Source organism: Alligator mississippiensis, chromosome 1, assembly GCF_030867095.1.
Source record: "Alligator mississippiensis isolate rAllMis1 chromosome 1, rAllMis1, whole genome shotgun sequence".
NCBI classification, from domain to species: domain Eukaryota; kingdom Metazoa; phylum Chordata; order Crocodylia; family Alligatoridae; genus Alligator; species Alligator mississippiensis.
In genome coordinates this window covers 342,381,218-342,399,929 of record NC_081824.1, presented here as the reverse complement: position 1 = coordinate 342,399,929, position 18,712 = coordinate 342,381,218, and the positions used below count along the sequence as shown (strand labels likewise).

At 40.2% G+C, this 18,712-nt stretch overlaps 1 protein-coding gene across 9 annotated transcripts in view; it reads left to right on the top strand.

Annotated features, from left to right (window-relative positions):
• Nucleotides 1-16,393, top strand: part of INPP4A (inositol polyphosphate-4-phosphatase type I A) — a 192,594-nt gene extending 176,201 nt beyond the window's left edge. For all 9 annotated transcript variants that reach the window (XM_059720974.1, XM_019485100.2, XM_019485102.2 and 6 more), the window contains 2 exons: nucleotides 22-176; nucleotides 13,441-16,393. In XM_059720974.1, the coding sequence (XP_059576957.1) occupies nucleotides 22-176; nucleotides 13,441-13,573 (288 nt within the window). In that variant the 3' untranslated portion in view covers nucleotides 13,574-16,393. The remainder of the gene's footprint in view (nucleotides 1-21; nucleotides 177-13,440) is intronic.
• The last annotated feature ends 2,319 nt before the right edge of the window (nucleotides 16,394-18,712 follow it).

Genomic DNA, 18,712 nt, shown 5'->3' with positions numbered 1-18,712 from the left:
AATTGTGTATTCTATTTCTAGGTATGCCGCAGACTAAATGGTGTTCGATTTACAAGCTGTAAAAGTGCCAAGGATAGAACAGCCATGTCCGTGACCCTAGAGCAGTGCCTGATCCTGCAGCATGAACATGGGATGGCTCCCCAGGTTTTCACCCAGGCTCTGGAGTGCATGAGGAGGTAAGAGCTGGACTGCTTGCTAGTCACTTATTCCTAATGCAGGATCCATGTAAACTGCAGATGGGTGGCTCTCTTTTTTTTTTTTTGGATATGGGTCAGTTCTATCAAAAAAATAAATATAAAGTAAAATAAACCCCTCAGAATATAAATAGCTGCTTCTCTGATCTTTTTCTTTCTGTCAGAAAATAGTGTTCATTGACCTGCGCAACATAAAACCGATTGTTGCCAAATTTGTATGATATGCTCTTTAGCAAGGGCCAAAAAAGGTTTGTGCCATTAGTTTTCAGCAGTGTATTGGAAGTTTTCAAAGGATTGTGTATGAAGGAATTTTCAAGCAGACTCGGTGCTGAGCTGCTAGTTGACAGCAGAAGGCTGATGTCCCTTCAAAAGCTGCACAGTCCTGTTGTTTCTTTAGCTGCCATGGTGCTGCTGCCTTTTAATCCAGTTTTGACCAGGTGGTTTTCTCAGAGGTGACCTGTATCCTATTGCTGCTCTATGAAGGATAAACATCTGCAGGTTGCACTGGTTTGCTATGCTTACTTCCTTATCAGTGAAACAGTTTGCTCACTAGGCAAATTGTGAATATGAATGTCTCATGATACAGCAACCAAACTCCATCACAACCTGTCAGTGTGCTTTTGTCATATCAATCTAACAATGTTCTGTATTCTGAAGCAGCAGACGTGTTTGCAGAATCCAATACTGTACTAAAAAGAAAACCTGTTTACTGTTGTTCAATGCCTTGTTTCAAGCACTGCTGAAAAACTCCGTATTTCGCATACCAAAAGAAAGGATAAGAAACCCAGTTTTAGTCTATCGATGTAGTTCAACAATGCTGTTGAGTCCTGCTTTCAACATTCACTCTTACTGAATGTACTGTACTGTGTGTCTTCTCACCAAATTCTCTAGAGTGTTCAATTCTCTTATCCTTTCTGTATGTTTTTGCTGTTTGACCCTTTCTTAATCTTCAATTGCCTAAAAAGAATATACCTTGCATGAAAGAAACTACAGCCTCTTAACAGTGGTAAATTTTGTTTTTGAGTGTTTTCGCTCCTAGGTCTGCCAGTAGCCTTTAATACCCTCATTTGGTTTAAGGGCTTTTTGCTAGTGGACATATAAATAATGGATGTGAAAAAGGGACATTCAGAAAGGACTCATCCCTTGCTGTTAGAAACAAAGATACCTTGGCACAGCATTATCAGGGACAAAATTATCTATTTAGAAGCAGTGCTAAGTGGTTCCCAAATAATTCATGTAAGTACCTTTGCTTCTGAATTTTCAGCTCAGTTGCAAATGTGAAAGAAAAATCAGCCCTGTATGATTTTGATAGATCTTTATTTAAGAAACTATTTAAAAGGATAATCAATGAGAAAATACAATATTAGACAAATGTATTGTGTTAGCTAAATCACTATCATTTCCCCAAAGTAGTAAAAAATGAACAATGCAGTTATCAAAACCGTGTTACAGTTGGGGTTGACTCAGTAGATTAGTAGTTTAACGATGATTTTTAGAACATCAAGTTAATTAAGTAAATTATCCAATCAAATGAGGAGGGGAGACACAAGAAATAATTGAAATTATTTTCTGTTGATTTTCTACTTGGGAGACTGTTTTCCTTTAAGATGCTGTCTGACATGCCAGCCACAACAATCTTAACTTCTGACATACATAACTGACTGTCTACTCCTATCTTAGATCCTTGGCCAAAGGAGGTCGCTTAAACGAGGGGAACAAAATTTACTTTGTTAGTCTTCAGGAATTATGGAGACCAAGGTACTTATCTTCATAGCTCATTAACATAAATCTCCTTAAATTTCATTGACTGTTTCACATGAACTACTATTTTGTTATTCTTGCCCCCTCTCCTCACAAACACAATAGCAAAAACATTGACAAGAATAAAACAGGCATATTGCTGAACGGTACACAATAGAACAGCTCTGGACAACAACTTTCTAACCTGGATAAAACTTCCTGATTTAGATAATTGACTTGAAGATTTGCTTTCAAGGACCTATTAATGGTTCCATTTTGACACATGCACTTCACACATTCACAAACTCTAAGACAGGTGTTAAACTTACGTGGTCACCCATCTGTATCCAGACTGCACAGCTCCTTCTAAGCCAGATCTGCCATAGAGTGGTGGGTATGGCCACCACAACGGTGGCAGTGGGTCTGGTTCTGCAGGGCAACCAAAGGCTGTTTCACAGTGTTCACTAGTCCACTGGTCTCCAAGGGCCATGTCCACCAAGGCCCACAGCAAGCCCCACCCACCACTGGCTATGCTCCCAACTTCTGGGAGCCTGCTGGTAGGCCAACAGGCTATGTGGAGTGATTCCATGGGCCATATGTTTGATACTCCTACTCCTCTAAGGAGCCTCCATGAGTAAAACAAAAATGGAAGAGTCCACACCTTATTTGCTTGCTGTGCCTAGCTTCCTGTAATCAGACCTGAAGAAGAATGTCTTATATTTGAAAGCTTGTCTAACTTTATCCCAACTACATAGTTGGTCCAATAAAAGATCCCACCATAAAAAATTCTTGCCTCTTTTGAAATCTTTGGCTCTTCTATCTATTCCATCAGACAATGGCAGCTTGCTTAGGATTGAATTCAAAGTGGAGTTTCTTAGACAGTCGCCATAGGCTGTGACTGAAGTAACTTTCTGTGGAATAGAGAAGCCCTAGGGAATAGAGAAGCCCTAGCTGAGGGTCCTGCTGATGAGCAGGGATCCTGGTTCTCTGATTTTAAAAAAATCCCCAATTTTGGGGTTAAAGAAGTAACTTCCAAATCCACATTTTTCCGTTATTAAAATGAAACACCAAGAATTCATAGATATCTTTGTAGTGGTGTTTCATTTTAATCACGGAAGAATGTGGATCTGCGCTTACTTTTTTAAAACCAAAAACGGGATATTTTTAAATCAGAGAAAACCAGGATCCCTGCTGATGAGCATCCTCCTCTTCCTGATCCCACTTGCTCTGTCCCAAGGACCTCCTTGGTAGTTTGGGGGGACCTATTAGGATTGGGACAACTTGGTACAATCCTCTCATAATTGGTAGGATTTGGCCTTCAGTCACTGTGGAAAATCCTGTTTATGACTTACTGCAGCCAAGCAAAATAGAGAGGTGTTTTCAAAAAAGCACAAAACCCCAGAATTCATTAGGGTGTTCATACTGAGAAAATCTACTATCAATTTTTAATTTGGGTAAAGGACCTAGGGTCTCATGTTTAGCAGCAACTTTATTTCATTTTAAAATTCTTAATGACTTCAACATGAAATTACACCACTTTTCTCTCCTTGACATGTAGTAATCACCACATCTTTTCAGTGAGAAGGGAAGTTAAAGAAATAACCTAGGGTTAATTCTAGGTATAGTTTTATAACTTTTGCCTTAAAAAAGAAGGAATTGTTTCTCTGTTGTTCTTAGAATAACTACCCCTTTCTTTAACACAATGAGAATTTCTTAGACCCTAATCAAATCTGGCAATCTTCCACACAGCAGACAAGAAATAAAAGTATGACTACATGCCCAGGAATTGTGGACATATTATCAGTTAAGAGGCAAATTAAGCCAAAAAGCTCAAAATGCAAAATTCTGACATTCATGTTTGGATTGAATCACTCTCAGCAATGCCTTTTAAGGTGGTTTTGTTGGATCTCTTCAGTGTTGCTTACCTCCATTCAGGGTAATATATTGTTTTTTGAGAGAAAATTTGCAGTTAGTCCAAGATGCAAAACAGTTCTTTGGGACATTTAGGAAATTAAACAAAGTTGTTCCCTTTTCATTCTGTTTGAAATACATCAGGAATGTGTCTGATAGGTGAAATATTCCCTAAAACTCTTTGTACAGTAATTGTTGCTGATATATTAATTCAGGAAACAAAACATTTTACTCCACCAGGGAAAGTGCAATATTTCTTACTTCTTGAAGCAGAAAATGATAAATCATCTCAAAATTTAATTATGGGTATAACATTTATAACATAACTCATTTTCACATAGTCACGACTTCCTCGTATTTGTTTTCCTTTTCAGCTGACGCTTTCCATTCCTGTTCTTATCCCAAAGATTAATATGTTTTAGTTGTTAAATTCTGAGCCAGAGCTATTCAGCTGTTTTTGAGTTAGGCAGTTAAGGAAATATCTCTGTCTCTCAAAAAATGTGTATTAGTCTTTTCTTACGCATGGACAACTAAAATATAGAATCTGTAAAACATCACATTTTGCATATTGCTGATCTCAAATAAGCAAGATGCTTGTAAGATTTATTTTTCTTTAAAAAAAAAACTGGTGAGTTAAAAAATAACTTTTCAACATGCACAGTCAATATCAATCCTTTCAGGTTTTGCAAGAAAGCCATTTGTTGCAGTACTGTGGGTTTTGGTGACTACATAATACCGTCTTATTAAACTTCAAAGTTCTATGGACAACTTGTTCCTGTATGTAGGCAGGGGTGTGGTTTAAAGCCTGTCAATGGCATCAGTGGCTAACTCGGCTCGGGTGGGGATCAGCCCCATGTGGAGCATTACAGGGGCTGAGCCCCACCCGGGCAGCCTGTGCCTGCACTCACCCCGGACCCAGCCAGCATGCAGCTCCTGGTGGGATTGTTCCCAGTGCAGGTGCAGCCAGCTGGATGTTCCTCTGCTCCCGTCACCTCCAGTGGGAGCAGCCGGGCTGAAGCTCCCCCCCATCCCTCCCCACCTGCCCAGAGTGTGCAGCAGGGTCAGGAGTGGGAGGAGGAGTGGCTGCTGGAGGCAAGGTGAGCGCAGCAGCACCCAGCCAGCTGTAGCTGCACCACGAACAGCCCCACTGGAAACTGTGCTCACTGACCAGGGCCAGTGGGACTGTTCTTCTCCCCTCGCCTCCAGCTGCAGCTCCTGCTGTGCTGCTTCAGGCAGGGTGGCAGAGGGAAGCTTCACTGTGAGGCTCCTGCCCAATGCATGGAAATCCACTTCCAGCTCCCAGCTGCCTTCCACCCACTCTGCCTACCCACAGGGGCTGCTCTTTAAACTGGGCAGGTGGAAGGCAACCAGAAGCTGAAGCTGGAACTCCATGTGCTGGGCAGGAGCTTCCCACTGAAGCTTCCCGCCTGCCCACCCAAAGCAACATGGCAGGGGTAGGGGCAGAAGCAGCAGCAGCAGCCTTGGTTGGAGCCAAGGGAAGCAGAACAGCCCCACCGGCCCCAGCCAGTGCACTGCCTGGCCTGGCACAATGTGGTTCTGGCTGCAAGGCCAGGCACCAGCACCACACGGTGCAGCACAGAACCAGTATGGCCCAGCCCAGCCCAGCCCAGCTGTGGCGCACAGTTCCCCGCTGCAAGGCCAGGACCAATGTGGCATGGCATGGAGGGAATGGGCTGGGCTGGGCTGGGATGCCTCCAGGCCGCACTGCATGGGTCCCAGCCCCCAGCTGCAACTGCACGCCACAGCTGGGATGGGTTAGTTCTGTACCACACCGTGCGGTCCTCAGCCTTGCAGCTGGAGCCGTGTTGGGCTGGGCTGGGCTGACCCACTGTAATGCCTTATGGGTCCCAGCCTTGCAGCCAGGAACTCTGCACTGCAGCCAAGACAAGGTGGGTGGGGCTGGCTCCCAACCTCCTACCATACCCGCAACACACATCCACAGCCCTTCACACACACACTCCCACCCCCTACAACAGCCCCCACACAGTTCTACATACCCCCACCATAATCCCACGTACACCGACACCCCCCCCACACCCCCCACTATACCCTCAAACACACCCACACCCTCCCACAGCCTCCACACACATTTCCACCCTCCTACAGCCTTGTCTCTCTCTCCCACCATTGATCACCTTTTCCATTTAGCACTCAGTCTTCATTCGCTGCCTTTCTTGTTTGCACTCTTGTCTGTTTAAACATTCCTTTCACGCATCCTCAGCTTTCTCCCTCCATTAATTTTTCCTCTCATACACATTTATTCCCAGCCACTTTTGCCCAAATTGGTTTATTTTTTCATATAATAATTTCCCAAATGCACTCTTCCATGTACCCCCAACACTCACCAACAGGTCAGGGGAGTGAACGGCGAGGATTTTCCTCTTCCTGCTCCCATTACAGGACACTGGAGAAGAGATTCCCTTACCCACCTTATTCCTTCTCACTTGAAGGACCTCCTGGAATTGAATGTTCTTCTCCTCCCCCATCAAGATGTCTCTGAATATTAATTACTGCTAGTGTGACCCATAAAGATTACTCAGCACTTTGTATGGAACAGAGGCAGTTGGTACTTCCACAATCAGGCCTACGAGTTGTATGTGTTTGTAGCATATTATATCTAAAAAGGAATAGAGTTAGGGGCATAATAATAGTGAAAAATGAAAAGCTTTGTGAAAAACCAGGGCTAGCTTGGACAGCTCTCCTCTGTTTTTGGCCCTCTTTGCTCATCAACAATCTGGGAAGTGGAGACACGGTTTGAGACGGTCAGTGGTTTAAGGCATGGAGATTATCCTGCTGCACATATCTATGCGCATTAAACACAAATTAAACACTGCAGAACCATGTATTTGAAAACCGTTTAGAGAACAATAAAAATTTCATGAAGCAAAGAACCTGATAATTCCATTGAAACAGATAGGTAAGAGGTTGTTTAATTAATTCAGTGCAACTGACATTGAAGCATGTTTGAAAGGGTCAAATATTCCAATGGTTATTCATGTTCAAGCTTGCTTTTCAGAGCTCCATTTCTTTGCAGCATGTGGAGGCATGGCAGAGCAGCATGGAATATGGCTTGGCCAACTGAAAGAATGAACATGGAAAACCATTCTTGTTCAACCTACATGTATTTATTTTCAGTAGACTACAGTATTTTTCTTATTTTTCTCTTTTATTCTCTTTCTCTCTCCTGTTATCTGTATTTGTGCTAATTTTTTGGCATTACTCCACTCTTCCTTTACTGCACATTCTGGTTTGGTTGTGATTCTTCCATGTTTTTCTTTCCCATTTCACGGTCATCTTGTTCTCCCATTTCTTTTGGTACTTTCATTGCATGTCCATCGTCCTTTCTCTTTTATTTTCCCTTCTCCCAAACTTCTTCCTTTTCACAGCATTGGAACACGGGAGATAGTCACCCAGAAGAACCTGAGTGGCTTGGTGCCCATCCGAGATTTCAGGCTAGATCCCAGTCTTCTCTACTCCATTCCTTTACTAGCTCTGAGCCCCAATTTACTGATTGTGTGGCTGTTTCTGAGCGTAGCATACCTGGTGGCCAGATTACGTTGCAAATGAAGACCAGTTTAAAAAAAAAAGAAAAAAAAAAGCAAAACACAAAAAATAAAGTGCTTGAATATGTATTGCCACTTGGTACCAACTGGACAAAGGAATGTCATAGCATTGTCTGCCAAGAATTATTATTATGCCTTACAATATTACGTTTATATTGTACTAAACTGTAAATAATACATCAAATTATTTTATCAAGAGGAATTGTATTGAAAGTTTAGACTGTTGTTATGCTTTCAGTGCTTGTAACATACTCTGACATTGGCCTGTTACCTCGTTACTTTTAGTCGGCCTAAAGATCAGTTTCTCTTACCAAATACTTCTCTTACATTCGGATATAAGAGTCTGTCACATATAGTTTTATGTTACTTGTTTCATGTATTCCAGAGAAAGAAACTCTGTCTGACAAGAATTTGTATCTTTTTGTACATTCTTTAAATGTATGCTAATCTTGCCTTTCATTTTTACGAGGTATGAAGAGAAAAATTTAAAAAAATAGGTTGGGTTTATAACAGGTTTATCTAAACAAATATATCTAACACCTTTCTACCTTCATTTCAAAGTATAATCTCTAAATTATAGTAGAAAACAGTTTGTAGAGCCATACTCTTGTTCCTTTCTCACATTTAAATCCAATAGTATAATGTACCCATGCCAAAAATAACTTGAATTGCAGTGTACTGCATGCAATATTATATATTTATAGGTATACATTTTTGTAATATATTAAAGAAAATGACTGTCAGAAAGAGGAAAGAATGTAGTTGAAATAGGCTGCTAACCATCCATTATGTACTTGTTCCTCTTTGAAGAGATGCTCCATTTTTAAATTATAAAAAAGAAATCCCAAAAGAGGATATTATCCTCTTAGACATGAGTGGCACTTGAGATTTCAGGTACAAAAAATGATGCATCCTTTGGAAAGTGATTATACTAAATTACAAAGTGAATGGGTTTTGAGGCAGTGACATGAGACCAAGTGCTAGCGGTAGCATTTTTTTTCTTAAATATTTGAGAGGCACTTGAACATTCTTGTCTTGGAAATGTATAAGGGCAAAGACAGATAAACAGCTAGGACCAAGTTAATATGCAATTACAAAAGGAGACCAAAAGAGCTTTACTCATTTCACCAAAATGAAGGCTTATAGGAAATTTGATCATTGTCTAGAAATATTTAATGGGGTAGGAGTAAGTACCAGGAAAGGAGCAAAGCAGTTGAAGCAGAAGGACAATGTTGACATAAAAATAAACAGATATAAACTGCCACCAACAAATTTAGGCTGGAAATAAGGAAAAAGCTTCTAGTCAACAAACAAATAAGGTTCTGGAACAGTCTTCCAGTAGAAATAATGGGGGCAAGAAATCAATCTATTTTTAGGATGGAGCTTGATAATTTTATGGAAAAGTTTATTATGAGTAGCCTACAGTAGCAAGGCACTAGACTTGATGACCCATCATGTCTTTTCCAGTCCTCTGTTCCTAATTTTTACCAGGATTATTCCTGTTGGCTCAAATAAGTCCATCTCAGCATTCAGAAAGGTAAATTTAATAAATTTTGAGAAGAATTTCTGACGGGTAATAATTCAAGATAAAAAACAGATGAAAGAGCAGTTTAGGATCTTAGAATAGAGTCCTAAATTCAGGAAATATTTAGTTTCCTATTAAAACTAAATTGGAAAGTACATGGCTGTAGTTTTTTTACTTCACCAAATCAGATTGTGCAGTACACTGTCTCCTGGTTTCACTGTCATAATTTTTCCCCATGTTAGCAATACCAAAACTGAATCTTTTTTTTTTTTTAATTGGAACAAATGTAAGGAAAGCTTCAGGGCCAATGACATTAAAACCAGTACATGATGGCACTGGAAAGAACTAAACTTATGAAGGGCTGGTGCTCTGAAGGTGTCAGTTGCTCTCCCACTATGTCCAATGATCACACTTTTCTGATTCCCGCCTTGGCTGATCCCTGAATAACTTCCTTGGGTGCCAGAGTCTATGTTTGGCAGACAAGGTTCCTTGGGTGAATTTGATATCTTTTATTAGACCATAATAATAAAAGATATCCAATTCACCCAAGGAACCTTGTCTGCCTATGTCCTTAGACCAACACGGCTACAACCTAAACCCCTGCAAAGTCTATGTTTGTATTATGTGAATAATAAAATAGACCAAGGCAGTGGCGTAAAGTGGGGAAGAAGAAAGGTGGCATTCATGATCACAGCAGCAACCAGAAGCTACTGCCGCTGCTTTGCTTTGGGCACCCAGCTGCATTCTTTTCCTGCTGGACCAAGGACTAGTTCGTGCAAAGTATTGACCCCACTGGTCCCAGTGTAGCAGAGTGCTTATGTAATTTTGAGTATGTGCACTCCCCTCAGAAGTCACTGGAATTATTTGTGTGCTTAAAATGAAATATGCATACGTACAGGCACACCAGCCCAAGCCAGCAAAGTAAAGGCAAGATCAAGTCCTACATTATAATTTCTCATGATGAAAAAACTTTAGGTCATCAACATCAATGTAGAGTTTGACTGCAGCAAAGCCAAGATTCCATCCTTTATTTGTGACCTAAACTGTATTTTAATTCAGGTCTTCAGTTGAAATGCTATGTGCATACTTCCCTCATACCTCCCCCATAGGAAATTAATCCTTCATAAAAATATCCCATAAAAGTGATTTTTTATGAGAGGTTGAGTCTTGCACAGTGTCAAGTACCTTTAACTCCTAGTGAAAATGGTGGTAGATGGTCAACATTTCATGGGGTGCTTAGTTCTTTGTGGGCACATCTACACGTTGCCTTACAGCAACGTTGTTACTGTGCGCATATGATGCAGTAACTGTCCATACTGCACTGTACATGTGGTGAATAGTTATTTTTAGCAGCTACTTTGCTGTAGCATTGCACCATAATGGGGGGAGCACACCACTACAGCGAAGTAGCTGTTGGTGACGTGTAGACATCTGTGGATGCTACGTTGCCATATCACATTGCTATGGCGACATGGCATCATGTGTAGATGTGCCCTACAACCCAAACCATTATGATCTCTGAGAAGATCATCATTATGTCACAGGAATTAAATTTATTTAATAAGCTTAAGAGCTGAGCTCTCTTGACATTTCAGAATGCTTTTTGTTGTTTAGTAGCTTGGGTTGGCGGTATAAAGATACCACCAGTGAGTGTTGGCAGATACTAAAGGAACAATATATTTTAATTAATCTAAGGTAAAGAGAACCTCTACATTTAAGGTAAAAATAATTACTGCTGTGCCTTTGTTTATCATCACACATCAAAAGATATTTTGTATCACATTTAGAATTACAGTAAAGCAGTGGTTCTCAACCTTTCCAGACTTGAGGGCTCCCGCAGAAAAAGCCAGCACTTAATTTTCACTATATTTTTACTACAGAAAAGTAATAGAGCCATTCTTCTATTGCAAAGAACTTAGAAAGATCATAACAGTTCCCAAAGATTTTAACACTATGAATCCCTATTTGAAATTCTTAGGTTTATCTTGTGAATCATGTTTGCACACCTAGCAGTGCTAACATTTCATGGCTCCCCACAGCATCCTTGAAAATATCTTAAGTTACCCCAGGATGCCATTGCACCCTGGTTGAGAATCACTGCAATAAAGGTTGAATCAAAGCCAATTAAATTAATGAAACTTTACTCCATTTGAGATTAATACATTGTTATCAACTCATCTTCATCGCATCTAGGAATCTCAGTGGTAAAGCAAGGATCTGTTCACAGTGAGATTACCAAAGAATGTGTTACTTAAAGGATTTTAGACTGTTGTTTCTGGTCAAACAGTGACTTCTGGACAATGAGCTATAAGCTGATATATGTTGACATGGCTCCATTGAAATGGATTGAGCTCAGCTGATATATGTCTCAGCCAAAGATGTAGTACATAGTAAGATGTTGGTATCAGAAGATGTTATGCCAAAAAAACCCCAAAACAGAACAGCAACAAAACCCCTAAAAATCCTTGCAGGGGTGACTGATGCCTCCTAAGTCTGAGGGGGGGGTCACAATTTGTGGGCGGGCCCAAGGGCGAAAGCGCCATATCCACTCCTATACTTCTGTGCCATGGCTTAGTGCCTCCCCCCCAACACACTGCAGGCCTGTACAGCAAAAAAACTGCCCCGTCCTGAACGGTGCTGAGTCGGGGGCCAATCTTTGGCGGGGGGGGAGGGGAGGCGCGCACATGCCCCCCCATGCCTCCCCTACCAGTTGCCTGTGAATCCTTGCATTACTATTACAGTGCTTCACTTCATACATGTGCAATAACTAGATATGATAGATTGAATTCTGAATGGACACTTAAGACTGAGTACCGTAGCTTTCTGGTGTGTGTTCCATGTTCACTTAACCTTATTGTTTAATGAGTAATTAAAAAAAATATGCATATATGTATATAATTTGTTCTAAATAACATAAATATTAAAAACAAATCCTGCATAGAAATGTATTTTACACCATAAACAGTAATGGTTCCTTTGAAGCAGAATAATGCAAGACAAATAGCAGGATCCATGTTGTAAACATATTTTTTTGTTCATGCGTAGCAGACATTTCTCAAACTTCAGTAAGGTGTTTTAGAAGAAAAAGCCAAAAGAGTAAATGAAGTTAAACCAGGCAGCAAATTCTTACATAACCAATTTGATTAACAAAACTCAAATAAGCCCAGCAATTTCCTGTTAATAATGGGAGGTTTTCAAATGTCAAATCCACCTTCTGAATGAAACTATCAAGGGGTTAGTTCAGGGGTGGGTAAAATGCGGCCCGTGAGCCGGATGTGGCCCCCACCAGGTTATTCTATCCGGCTCGCAGGGCTCCTAAAAAATTTAGAAAATTAATATTTATCTGCCTCTGGCTGCCTGTCATGCGGCCCTCGATGGCTTGCCAACACTTGGTAAGCGGCCCTCCACCGAAAATAATTGCCCACCTCTGGGTTAGTTAGTACTATCTTTAAAATAGGAATATCATAGCATTTCCACCACAGACTAGTGTACTGTACATTTAACCATCAAATTATAGCTTTAAACCATTATCATTGTTCATTTTTATATTATGTTGTTAGAAAGGAAAATGAAAACACTCATGAGTATCTAGAAGAATTTGTAGTCTATATTAAAAATACTGTGCTTCCACTTTTTAAGACTGTTTTTGGAATACTAGAATTTTGAAAAAGGAACTTTGCAGTAGATTTTAGAATTGGAGTACAGAAGCCTTATAACTGGGGTAGTCTTTGTTATCGCACAGAGCCTCCCCACAGTATAGGACAGCTATTTCACAGTATTAGAAAAGTTTGCACTTGAAACTCTGTACAGCTTTATATGATTGGGCAAATGACTGCAAATGATGCCAGTCTCTCTTTAGCATCCATATAAAGCTGCCAATTCAGGATTGAGATTCTGTTAGTAGAATATGTTTACTTTGTATGTATAAATGGATATGAAAACCATTTGGAAAATCATTATTTTTGTATTAGCTATAACCTTTAAGTAAGCTCTGATAATATTGACATACAAGGAACAATAAAATTGTTTTAAAACTTTTGTTCAGAGATCAGCGGGGGGGGGGGGGGGGTTCTTTTTTTTTTCAAGTTAATTTACTAACAAATTAACAGAACTGTTTTTAAGCAATCTTTTGGGATTCTTTGTGCAATCTAGTGGCATTTAAACTTCACAGCAATGTACCCTGAAATACATGAAACCATCTTAAATATAAAATATTTGTTCCACCAGATACACTGCTGCTTTTTAGAAATGCAAAACAAGCAACCAAACAGCATGTTTCCATTCTATGTGCTTCTCACTAGCATTGCTTGATGATTCACCGTTTTTAATATTTGCTGTGGCAGATGATTTAAACACCCATTAAAACTAACCAACTTTTTTTTAATGTTATGAAATAACCAGTTCATTTCATCTTAGTTTAAGTCGTTTGTTTATTTTTTTTTCTTTTTTACTGCTGTCATTTTTTGTGCTTGTTTTTTTTCCCCAGTGAGGGTTGTCGACGGGAAAATACAATGAAGAATGTTGGATGTCGCAAGTATGCATTTAATTCCCTGCAACTGAAGGCTTTCCCAAAGTATTACAGGCCTCCAGAAGGAACTTATGGAAAAGTTGAAACATAAACATACTGTGTCCTGTAGTTGCTGTTACATTAAAACATGCGGATACATTCTAGTTTAATATATGAACTTGTCATCAAAACCAGATAAATAATTTTTTTGTACATTTCACTAGATCATATTGAGCATGTTACTTACTGAATTGGAATCTGTAGCAATGATTGTTCTGACACCTTAGCTTGAGAATAGCGTGATGACTCTCTGCCCATTTAAATAGCCTTCAGTGTATGTAAGGTGAATAAATACTGTATCATTGAATTATTGCATATATGCAAATAGCTAGGTATCTCCTGGATGGCAAGGACTTTCTGAATGGCACTTAGGCAGCTGTTTCACCTAACATCTTTTTATACTGAGTTGACTTGAGATTGAACTTTTCATAATACTTTTTAAAACTGAGTGTGAAACCTCAAAGTTGTAAATAATAAAATGACTGGACCCTACACAGTCTGATAATTGCAGAATGCATTGTTACAATCCAGAAACAAAAGTTTAATTTTAAGAAAAATCTCAGCACAATCAAAGTCAGGCATTAAAATGCTTTACTGTATAAATAATGCCACCTTTCCTGTAGGAAGCCATTAGTGTATAATGCCAGATGCTTTATGTGAAGCCTTGTCCCATTTCAAATGAAGCCAAAATTTCCATTCCTTTCACTGGGAAAGGAATGGGTTCTCAGTTGCCTGATTTATTTTCAGCATTTTTTTCAAACATTTATGTTATGGCACTTTCTTAGCTGCTAATGCCAACAAACAAAATGCTAAATTTCAAATGCATTCTCATTTTCCACTACTGTAATTTATCAAGCAGCACAAGAAGCAAGCTGACAATGTTACACAAAAAATGCTCAATAATATCTGCATTATTGTACAGTCAGTAACACATTTTCCCCAGGGCTTTTTATATCACTTCCAGGTTAATAGTATCTGATTTTTTTGGTGTCGTTTCCAATACCTGCCAGTGCAGCAATGCTGTATAAATGCCCATTGTTCCCAAAAATTCCACAGAAAAATGCGTTTCTGTTTAGTTTTGCATTTTACCCAGCTGGGCTCTGTCAGAATGACAGGCAGGAAATAGGAGTATCTTGCAATATTTCTGATTACGGTAGGGTTGTCCTGTTTTGATACAAAATAACTGTTAATGCTTTTAAGGGCATACTTGTTCCATCTCATCATGACTAAGGTGATCAGATAAGTATTTTGAGAAGAAATGTATTTTGAGAAGAAATGTTCAATGGATCTCCTTGGAAACAGACTTTGCCAGGTTATAGAGTCCAAAAAAGAAGAGGAAACATGAATTTTCCAGAATTAACAGAATTCATCCTCCCTATTGTCACTGATCACAGCATACAGCATTTGAAATGTCTACCTCTGTCCTTTTGGCTTTTAACCAGATAGGCCTGAGAATGAAAAATCTAGGGATCACTTCATTCTTAACAGAATAGCAACAGCCCAGTACATATATGACATTTTCCCTTCTCCCTGGTGTTTATGTTCATGCTTTTGCTGTTCTATTGATCATGTTCATTAAGCTCCCAAAATGCGACCTGTGGGCCAGATGCGGCCCACCAACCCATTCTATCTGGCCCGCAGGGCCCCTAAAAAATTTGGAAAATTAATAGTTATTTGCCCCTGGCTGCCTGTCATGCGGCCCTTGATGGCTTGCCAAAACTCAGTAAGTGGCCCTCCGCCCAAAATAATTGCCTGCCCCACCTTAGGAACTCTGCAAACTCTGTTTTCCTTAATAAAACAGCCTGGTGGGGTTGTGTTGTGTTATATTGTTTTGGTTTTTTGACAGGATGTAAAAATGTGTGGTGAAAAGCCTTTCAGTTAGATTTATGTGGATTCACATTATTTTCATTCATTTTGCTAAACTTGCTGTCCCTCTTCCATTATTAAATGCCACATTTATTTTGATGTAAATTAGACACTATAGATCTCTTAGTTTCTCACTGCTGACACGTAGCTGGCCAGTTTACATTCATATATTTTGATTATGTGGTTAAAATATATATAACATTTTAGCTTGTTAAAATCTTCTTCCACAGGAAGGAAGAATAATACAAGAGGGGCTGTTACAAGTATTGCTGATCTCTTATGTTTTGTAGCCAATAAAAAAAATCCTCTCTAAATTATAGTTATACTTAATTTTGTAAATGCATATATTCTGAATTCCCAAATTCTTTACATGCATGCTTTTTGATCCCCTTTTTTAAGCAGTGGAGCATTAATCTTCTATATTGCATTATTTTGCAGAGAATACTTTGGTTTCCATATACTTCTATATACAATATTGTTACTACATGCACATAAATAGGCTTGCTTAAAGGGCATATTGAACAATAAGATCTTGAGCAGTTCATCAAAAAGAAAAAATTGAAATTTTAAAATCATAAAGGAAACTTTACAGGAGAGTTTAAGCTTTTCTGTTGCACAGGAAAGGCGATCTTAAAGATTACTGTAAAATGGAGTTCTGTCTTATGTTCCTTTTAGTACATTTTTAAAATTATAAAACATACTAAGGTAAAAACCTGTTGCCAGGTATGTTCTGTGTATGTTCTGTGAAAGCACCTACAGCACAGTTGCCTTTTGTTTCATTTATATATGTAAAATTATTGTATAATACAACACTGTTTTGTCCCAACACAGTTGTACTTGCCGAGCTTTGTGCATTAAAATATTTTTATTTATTTGTTTTTGGGCAGTATTAAAATATCATAAACATGGCTACCTGTTTTGTATATTCCTAGTTCATTCAATCATGTATGCTGTAAATGTGCTAGTCCTTAGAATGAGAAACAATAAAGAACTGACAAGAACCCCATGATAGTGACTTATTTTTAAATGCATCAATTTGTGGTAAACCAAACCAGTTCTTGACCCCAAAACTGGCCTTTCTGATAATATTTATCTGACGGAGAAAGTCTTTACATTTTTACATGAATTACAAAGTATCTGCTTACTTTAAGTCCTGCTAAAACAGTGGTGAACCATGCACTGTAGTTTACAACACAGTTAAACCAGGGATGAATTTAATTCAATATTCTGTGTCGACTTCACAGTGACGTTTAACAGGTAAGTTACATGAGTTATGCTCTCCCTCTTTACTGCACAGCTTCTCTCAAAAGTTTCCCAAGGCCATCTTCTCTCTGCTGATTGCTTCCCTTCCATTTATAACCCTTTCTTTCTCCAAGCCCATTCATAGCATCTGACAAAGTAGGCTGTTGCCTATGGATGTCAACCAGCATTCACAGGACCTGGTTTAGGTTTAGATGGTTTGCTTTAAGGTAAGGATCGGTTGATTAACATGGTTAGGTCACTCTAAACGTAATGCTTGTAGTACCCTATGAAAGCACATGCCTCTCTGAACCACTTTAATTATCACTAAAGTACCATCCTGCTCTACCTTCTGCCTTCCATTTATAGAATCCCTTCTCTTTCCCTACTTTTGCAGCAGCACGATCTCTACAAGTTTGGCTTTTTTGATTCCTTGCTGTTTTCTCTGTTTTCTACCCTATGGCTGGCATTCGTTGCTTACGCGGTGTAAACCAGTGGTTCCCACCTTCTTTATACTGCGGACCAGCAAACTCACTCAAAGAATTTTGGTGGACGGGGTATAGAAACAAACCAATTTACATATTTAAATTTGTAGGCATTTAAATATGTAAATTTGCACATATTTAAATTTGTACCCGGATGCGGGTTGAGGCATCGCTGTCGCGGCCACTGGGGGACCTTGCAAGGGAGGGGGCTGCGCAGGCAGTGGCCCAGGGGGACCCCCCTGGGACTGCCCGGATAGAAGGGGCTCTGCTGCCTTCCCTAGGAGCAAGCAGTGGAGCTGCCTCCCCACCCTCTGCCCTGGGCATTTCCCCACCCACATCCCCCTGCTCCCAGCTGTGGGTGGGGCTGGAGGGACCTGCCCAGCCTGGTGTGGGTCCTGGTAGCTGTTGCGCAGGCAGTGCCTCACTGGGCATGGGTACGGCCATGGTGGTGGGATCAGGACAGGGCACACAGAGCCATCTGCTTTCCTCCCAGGGCTCACCCGCTGCCCAGCTTTAACCCTGCGTGTGACTGCCAGTAGCAGAAGCCGCTCACCCAGGTGGACAGATGGGGATATGAGGAGGGGGCTCATGCCACAACCTGGCAGCCAACCCTTCGCGGCCCGGTACCAGGTCACAGCCTGCTGGTTGGGAACCTCTGGTGTAAACGTTCTGCTTGCAAGGCCCTTAACTCTCCATTTGTGTGAATGGGAGTTACTTAGATCCTGAAGGGAGTGGACCCCTTTCTGAGTAGGTGAACGTCATTTTGATGTCAGTTTGATTAAATTCTGTTTGATGTTATAACAGACCTTAAGCCAAACTTTCCGGGTTAATTGCGTTATTTTCTACTTTGTTGTTCTTGTTTTAAGAATGGCAAATGTTTTGTTACACTGAAAGAGTATCAGACTACAAGCTTACTGCACCTAGCAAGGATACGATAAACTCGCTGACACCCAGAAACTCGCTGTGTTTCTCTGCATGCACTTTTGTTCTGACTGGAAGCAGCGTAGCTGCATTTGTTAACACTAGAGGCCAGCTAATTGGCACTTTCCCTCAGTGGTGCTAATGAGCTTACCCCTGGTGCTGCACAACTACAGAAGTTGCTTCTGATTGGGGTAGCATACCAGAGGAGTGCCGAATCTTTGCAGAGCCACCTGCCAGGTATGGAAAATTTGCCATGTAGGTGTAGCCTTAGAAGATTTCAGGCACAATTAAAGATAAATTGCAAAGTAATGCCCAGGAAGGAGATGATTAGTTGCAAATAAAAAGGAACTGCACTTCTTCACTTTGATATTTGTACCGGAGTTTGGCATTGAATTTTCTGGTTTTTACAAATATGTCTAATGTACAACTGATTGAGAGAACAGTGGAAAGATATAATTCATAGATTCATAGATGTTAGGGTCAGAAGGGACCTCAATAGATCATCGAGTCCGACCCCCTGCATTGGCAGGAAAGAGTGCTGGGTCTAGATGACCCCAGCTAGATGCATATCCAACCTCCTCTTGAAGACCCCCAGGGTAGGGGAGAGCACCACCTCCCTTGGGAGCCCGTTCCAGACCTTGGCCACTTGAACTGTGAAGAAGTTCTTACTAATGTCCAGT